Here is an 8180-nt window from a genome sequence, read left to right as displayed (position 1 = left end):
ATATGGTGAGTTTCCTCCGCAACCACCAAACAGTAAGCAACCTCTGAAACCTCCAAACGGTGAGCATCCTACGAAACCTCCAAATGGTGAGCATCCTCCGCAACCACCAAACAGTAAGCAACCTCTGAAACCTCCAGGCGGCAACCAACCTCCAAAACCTCCAAATGGTAAGCAACCTCTGGAACCTCCAAATGGTAAGCAACCTCCAAAGCCTCCAAATGGCAAGCAACCTCCAAATATTAAAGTTTGCTATGCCAAGAAAAGCCCGTGCTTTGGGAAGCAGGTACAATGCCCACAGGAATGTCCATCCACTTCACCGACAGACAAAATGGCTAAAATGTGCTATCTCAACTGTGACTCTCCTATATGCAAAGCTGAGTGCAAAAGTAAGGCTACTAGACTTTGTTTTTACAATGTTTTCACTCTTTGTTTTCTTTTTATTTCAAACGTACCTAGGTAACTAAAAATCCTTGCTGACAATGTTCTTTTATTGTTGATGGTAATCGTAGGTCCCAAGCCTAATTGTAATGGCCCTGGATCAGCATGCCAGGACCCTCGCTTCATTGGTGGAGACGGCATTGTCTTTTACTTCCACGGCAAGAAAAATGACTACTTCAGCTTAGTTTCTGATCCCAACCTCCAAATCAATGCCCGCTTCATTGGTGTCCGCCCTGAAGACCGAACCAAGGACAACACTTGGATTCAGGCCCTTGGACTCCTCTTTGACTCCAAAAGCTTCTCGCTTGAGGCCAGCAAAGCATCAACATGGGTTGATGAAATCAACCACTTGAAATTCACTTACAACGGAGAGGAGCTAATCATCCCTGAATCTCATCTCTCCACATGGGAATCTCCGGACAATGCCATTATAGTGGAAAGAACATCGAACAAGAACAGTGTCTTGGTAACTCTACTGGGAGTTGTTGAAATTTCAGTAAATGTGGTGCCTGTGACAAAGGAAGATGATAGGATCCACAATTATCAGTTACCATCAGATGACTGTTTTGCTCACCTGGAAGTACAGTTCAGATTCTTCAACTTATCCTCAAACGTTGAAGGAGTGCTCGGAAGGACTTACCAGCCAGATTTCAAGAACCCGGCAAAGCCAGGAATAGCTATGCCAGTGTTGGGAGGTGAACACAAGTACAGAACAACATCACTCTTCTCTGCGGATTGCACTGCTTGTGTGTTCACTCAACCCAGTAAGCTGGATCAGACAGATTCAAGCGTGATGGATTACGGAATGCTTGACTGCACTGGTAATTCCTTCGGAGGGAATGGAATAGTTTGCAGGAAATAGCTGATAAGTCACAAGCTCATGGAATAAGTGAAGGTTTTAAACTTCTCAGATAACAATTTAAAGTTGTGTGGTAAAGAGGTTTGGGACATAATCCACCTCTTAGTGTTTTTCGTTTTCGTTTGTATGAATTGTGAATTTCCAGAATTTCTTTCTTCAGACAATTTGGCTTAAATGTAGCCGTTTATTTTAAATTTTGTACTCATGTAAAAAATAAAAGTACGCAGTTTATTGAAAAAAATTTAGTTTCATGCCTATCACTAGGAACTACCTTCAGAAAGCAAAAAACTCACTTGCAATCTCATATTATGTATGCTAACTCAGATGCAGCAATGCAGATAACTCTAATTGTTTGGTTTAGAGTTATCAAGGCCTAAAACTAAATAAACAAAGTCCTGCATGTCAAGGCCTAAAACAAAATTGTTTGATTTGTTTTCTTCCCCTTTTTAGATCTGCTCAGCAAACCCAACAAACAAATTCTTGTCCATTATTACATAACTAGAAGAATTGAACCAAATTTCCCAAAAGTTTTATGAGAGTATTCCAGATCGTTTTGTAGCCATTTCATAGATAATCTTTGAGGATGGTTTCAGTGTTTTCTCCAGGAACAAAACTCCGATAACAATGTGGAAATAAGCAACTGTATCAGAAATACTAATCGAAGGAAAGGAAATATTTACGAGGTTAAATAGCCAAAATGGTCCTTGAGATTTGCATAACTCATCACTTTGGTCCTTGAGATTGAAAATCAATAGAAATGGTCCCTGAGATTGTCCACCATCCATCATTTTGGTCCTTCTGTTAAAAAACTCTTTGGGCAATTTTCAAAGCTTCGTAACTCAATCGTTTCTTAACCAAATTTGACCCATAATATATCAAAATGAAGATAGGAAAGTGTAGAACAAGATTATACCATTTGGAAGCCCAATGGTTTCCAGAGATGGCCGGAAACTAGCCTCAAAGGTGACTGGTCCACGAGAAAACTGGAAAACTCACCAGAAACTGGGTAAACTTTAAACGTTCATAACTTCTTCAATACTCAACAAAATCAAGCAATTCCAAAATGAAAATCATACTTCTCAACGAAATGAAGAGAATGGTACCTTTCTTGATTGCTAATTCACCGTGGTTTGGCCGGAAAACGGCTCGAAAGTGGCTAACCATTTTCGAATTAGCCACTTTCAAGCCGTTGTCCGGCCAAACCACGGCAAGTTAGCAGTCGGGAAAGATACCATTCTCTTTGTCTCATCGAGAAGTATGATTTTCATTTTTGAATCACTCAATTTTGTTGATTATTGAAGAAGTTATGAACATTTAAAGTTTACCCAGTTTCCGGCGAGTTTTTAAGTTTCCCTGCGGATCAGTCATCTTTGAGGCTATTTTCCGGCCATCTCCAGAAACCATTGGGCTTCGTATAATATTGTTCTAAACTTTCCTATCTTTATTTTGATATATTATGGGTTGAATTTGGTTAAGAAACGATTGAGTTACGAAGTTTTGAAGATTATCCAAGGAGTTTTTAACGGAATGACTAAAATGATGGATGGTTGACAATCTTAGGGACTATTTCTATTGATTTTCAATCTCAATGACAAAGTGATGAGTTATGCAAATCACAGGGACCATTTTGGCTATTTAGCCTATTTTCGAGGGTTGTAACTTGTAACTTGCAAGTAAGAAATACGCAACAGATGTCACAAACTCTGCTTATTTTTCCATTTCTTATGAACAATGAGATTATATGTAAATACAATGACATCAATTATACTTTAGAAGCATGGGAAGCTCTGAAACCCAGATGCATTTATATATCAAGACAACAACCAAATCCTTTGGCACCTTACCTGCAACTTTGACGGATTTTGATTGGCACCCACCATAACTATATTACAAATAAATCGTGATACGAAAAATTGAGGTAATAAACTAGAATAATGAACTATGAAAAACCTTTTCTCTCGCTGCGGCCAGGATGACCAATATCTTTTAAGGGGGCGTTAGGGAACAAGATTCAGATAGGCAAAGCCTCAAAAGGATCTGTCACCTCATCTTCCGCGAGGATTAACAAGCTGAGAAAACACAGCACTTGTGGCAGCATCTTCTGCGTCATCATCTGTGCCGGAGCGTCCCCCATCGATCATGCTCACACTGTTATCAAATGGCTCTCCTTGGGTTAATTGGATACCTGGTATGTGGTTTGTGCTGTTATCGTCGGGTTCCATGAGTGCAGATGATGTCTCCTCGAGCTGAAAAGCATATTCAAGATTCCACAAGACATCTCCCATTGATGGCCTGTCAACACCATACTCCGCGAGGCACTTCTCAGCTGTCTCCCCGAACTTCTTAAGAGAAGCTGGATTTACCTTCCCCACCAGATTTGGGTCCATGATTTGGTCTAGCATGCCCTTCTTCTGCCATGTCATTGCCCATTCTGCTATGTTGACCTGCTCCCTTGGAAGAACAGGATTTAAAGCAGGTCTTGTGCACAGAACTTCCATTAGAACTACCCCGAACGAATACACATCAGATTTCTCAGTGAGTTGTTGCCTTCGGAAGTATTCAGGATCAAGGTAACCGAAACTACCCTTAACAGCTGTACTCACATGAGTCTGATCAAGAGCTGGTCCTGCTTTTGAGAGGCCAAAATCAGCAACTTTGGCTACAAAGTTCTCATCCAAGAGAATGTTGGTTGTCTTCACATCTCGGTGAATTATGCTTTGAGCTGCACCAGTGTGGAGATAATGGAGCCCTCTTGCAGCCCCAATGCAAATTTCAAGGCGTAGCTTCCACGAGAGCGTTGGCAGGTCTGTTCCATACAAATGGCTCCTGAGGGGTCCATTGGCCATGTACTCATAGACAAGAATCATTTCTGATCTTTCATCACAGTAGCCAATAAGAGACACAAGGTGGCGGTGGCGAAGCTTGGATAACATTTCAATCTCAGTTCGGAATTCAGCCAGACCTTGTTCGGATCTGGGATTTCCCCTTTTGACAGCTACTTTAGTCCCATCTTCAAGTGTTCCCTTGTAAACCCTGCCAAAACCACCGACGCCAAGAAGTAGGCTCTCATCAAACTTGTTGGTTGCATCCAGGATTTCCTGGAACATGAAGAATTTGCCAAGATTGGAGGAAGCTAATGAAATGCAGCTAGCTGTTCCACTTTTTTGTGAAGTTGTCGACATTTTTGTCATGGTCTGAGAATTTCCATACAAGGGCAAGGGCAGCCATGTCGCTTGGTTAGTTGTCTTCGACTTGTGGGATGCCAAGCAGCAATAAAGGAAACCAATAATTGCCACAACAACAACAGATCCCACAACAGAGCCAACTATGATTCCTATATTATTCTTCTTTGAGGATGAACTAGGAAGAAAATTCCTCACGGATAGAGACCCGTCCAAACTCCCCAACTCATTGCTGATCTTCATAATCTCCAACCCATTCAGAATTGCATTGGTGATATCAGCCATTGAATCTGGACCAACACTGACGGTCAAAGTATCTGCACCCTCTGTGGAGTTGGAAACAAAGTCCTTGTAATAAGGCACACCCAAGTCACCAGTAATGGAAGAGAGGTCGAGACTCCCAAGCACATTGTCAGAATTTATGAAAACATTGAAAACGAGACTATTCAGAGCTTTGCTGACAATATCACAGAAATGTACGCGAACAAGATACATGAAATTTGGATCTACTGTAAAGACCCAAGTTATGTTGAAGTTCACATTGGGCACGTTTGCATTTCCCATGGCTTCAGCAGTGGCATAGACCCAGTTTGGGGCAATTTCGGGTGTGACGGCCTGTGGATATTTTATGTTTGCAGGGTTCACCGATACATTCACTGCAGAACTGTCCACATGGAGGTACTTCATGTCATTCTCCCAAGTTCTTCCGAGGGTATCATTTTGAGATGTGAGCAAAGGACCCCCCATGTTTAACCTGTAAACTGTTTGAAGGGCAAGCTCAGAAAGTCCACTAAAAGGAGCAGATGGATGCACAGCATATGCCTGGTCAGGGAGCAGTGCATCCGGGATAGAAACTACTTCAATTGCATTAACAAAAGCAACTGAATTGTTTGAAGGAATGAAGTTAAGAGTCAAGGTACCCGAAGTTACATTAATTGCATACTCCTTGAACATATAAGAACCATTATAGTTCTTGAAGGTGAAGTTGTTCAAGAGTACAAAATTATCAGTAACTACAGTTATTTGAGCAGACTCCAAGTTTTGGCCAGGGCTTGTAAGAGGGAAAAAATAAAGGCGAACCCAATGCCGGCCTTCTTGCTGGATTTTGAATTTGTAAGAAGCTGCTGCCTTGAAAACTCGAGCAGATTGGTAAAGTGGAGAAGGGGCATTAGCATTGGGACTAGCAACTAAGGAATTTGCACTTTTTAGTACAAGGGAAGATTGTTGTGTATCAGGAACAAAGGTTCGACCTTGGAATGTGACATTTTTCGAAGAACCGCAGACAATTAGGTAATTATCGACAGCCGTGAATGAAGCAGATGACCTATAACTCAGGAACACAACAACAGCAAGAATCAAAGCTACCCAATTTACTAGTTTCATCTTCACCATACCTAACAAACCAGATCTTCAATGCCAAGTAAGACTAAAACAATCAACTCAAGATTTTAAAACACCAATCCCACAAAACCAAATTCACCAAAAACAAGTTCTTATAATCCCAAATGTCAAAACCCAAAACCCCAATCCTCCAACGAAACAAAACCCACAACCCAAAATTTCAACTACCCCAGATCTATCCAACTCAATAAACAAAAACCCAATTGAAAACCAAGTAGTACAATCCCAGCATTATCAAACTAGGCAAAAACATAAACATTGCTCATATCATATGCAGAGCAAAGTACCACTTTCCCCACCAACTTCACCAACACAAAAATACACAAAGATTTGAGCTTTTACCTCAATGGAAGTGAAAAATGGGAACAATATGCAGCAGAGTGAATTGGGTCAGCGCCAAAGAGAAAACCCAGTTGAGAGAGATACTACGTGAACCCCACCATGAAAACCCATCAAGCTTCTGCCTTTTTAGTGCGGTTGTAACCATTAACCACCCTTTCCAGGCTGTTGATTAGGCTGTCAAATGCAGTACCCAAATACAAAGAGGACCCCACAAAGAAGAAAAAGAATTGGATGTGAAAACTTGAAATTTTCAAAACTTTATGTCCGAAACCAGCTGTTTTAATAGATTTTGTGGTTTGATATGATGCTCAGAACCCTAGGAAAGTTTGGAATATAATGTAATAGAAAAAGCCATGGAAGTTCTGTAACTGAGGGTGAGAGGAGGCTTGTTATTATTATTATTGTTATTTTTTTGTTTTTGTAGGGCTCATGAATATGGAAGGGATTTCATACCTATTTTCTATTTTGTTTTTTATTAACATAATATTCAATAAGATTTGAACAGAATGGTTGATGTGCTGGGACCAACAGGCTCTGGGACCATCATTCTACGCGGCTTTGAGATGGAAGAGCTGGCGGTGTGTAGTGTTGATACAAGTCCACTTGACCGTTTGGAAAGCCTGCTTTTAAGGTCTTTTTTTACAAGGATTTGAGTTTCGATTTAGTAGAGAGATAGGTAGTTTCGATTTAATTGAGCTATCGATGGTTCAAATTCAGTGAAATATTTGGTGAAAGTTTTGAGTGCAAAGTATAAAATGATTGTGGTAATTTTTATCACTAATGGTATAAAGATACGTTTGTTTGGAGAAGCCATTTTTGACGGACTTACTGTATGAATCTTCGAACAAAAGATATGCGTGGTTTAGTCCACATGAAGCCTCGATGGAATAGGGTGGAAGCCTCATCTATCACGCTTTCATATCATTCACGCCAAGCATGGCTAAAAAACTATTAACCCCTGTTTGAGATTGCTTGAAATGGCTAAAGGTATTTTTAAACTACATTTGTCAGAAAAATTTAGAAATATATTTGAGATTGCTTATCAAATGTTTTTTTAAGAAGCACTTTTAAGTATTTTTTACGAAGCACATAGATCCCAAAGAAGTGAATAGCCTAACCATGCCAATTAAGGTTTAGGCTTGGCAATTTTTTGTGTGATCCGTAAACCGGACACGAAATGACACAAAAATAATAGATTTTGGGTCAACCCGTTAACGAATTGGGTTGTCATTGGGTGACCTGTTAACGAGTATAGTCTTTATCGGGCCACCCATTAAGAAAATGAGTATGACACGAAAAACAACTTGCTTGCAATGGTTTTTGCATGACTCGTTAATCCGATAGAAAACAACACGAAAATAACAGGTTCTGAATCAACATATTAACGAGTCGGATCGTTATCAAGCCACCTGTTAAGATAACAGGTTTGACATAACACAATCTGTTAAGATAACTGGTACAACAAGAAAACAACACGAATACAACAAACACAACTTATTTGCCAGATGTAGGTTAAATTATGCAGATAGCTAAATAATCCATGTTTCATGGTCCATGGCTTGATCATGATACACAATCTAGTTACGGACCCAAAACAATGACTTTTAATTACCTCAATAACCACGTCTTTCGAAATCAAACGACTGATGTGATCAGTCGAAATATTTACGGTTAATATTAGAATCCTAACTTCTGATTGATAATGGTTAACAACTCAATAAACTATCATCCTGGTTATTGCTGCCATGATAAAAGGAGATTACCTAATTCTTCCTCTACCAGAAAACTTTAGCTATTGAATTCTCATTTTACTTGTCTTTTTTTCTTGATTGCAGATTACAAGACATTCTAAAGCTTTTGTGAAATTCATTAATTCTCCACAATGACGAAAATTATATATTTTGGTAACAGATTCAGGAGATTTTAATTACCACAAATACTTTAACAATTGGAGAAAT

General features: G+C 39.8%; 2 protein-coding genes across 2 annotated transcripts; one reads left to right on the top strand and one right to left on the bottom strand.

The window, feature by feature from the left end:
• The first annotated feature begins 256 nt into the window (after positions 1 to 256).
• LOC137741626 (uncharacterized) lies at positions 257 to 1356 on the top strand. Its single transcript, XM_068481321.1, has 2 exons — positions 257 to 386; positions 510 to 1356. The coding sequence occupies exons 1-2, from the start codon at positions 329 to 331 to the stop codon at positions 1298 to 1300; spliced, it is 849 nt and encodes a 282-aa protein (XP_068337422.1). The 5' UTR covers positions 257 to 328; the 3' UTR covers positions 1301 to 1356.
• Positions 1357 to 3004: 1648 nt separating this feature from the next.
• On the bottom strand, positions 3005 to 6635 carry LOC137742077 (receptor-like protein kinase THESEUS 1). The gene has a single exon (XM_068481823.1). It carries the CDS (start codon positions 5869 to 5871, stop codon positions 3343 to 3345), a length of 2529 nt encoding a protein of 842 aa, XP_068337924.1. The 5' UTR covers positions 5872 to 6635; the 3' UTR covers positions 3005 to 3342.
• Positions 6636 to 8180: the final 1545 nt, after the last annotated feature.

Source organism: Pyrus communis, chromosome 8 (genome assembly GCF_963583255.1).
Source record: "Pyrus communis chromosome 8, drPyrComm1.1, whole genome shotgun sequence".
Classification (NCBI taxonomy): Eukaryota; Viridiplantae; Streptophyta; class Magnoliopsida; order Rosales; family Rosaceae; genus Pyrus; species Pyrus communis.
This window is presented reverse-complemented; position numbering and strand designations above follow the sequence as displayed.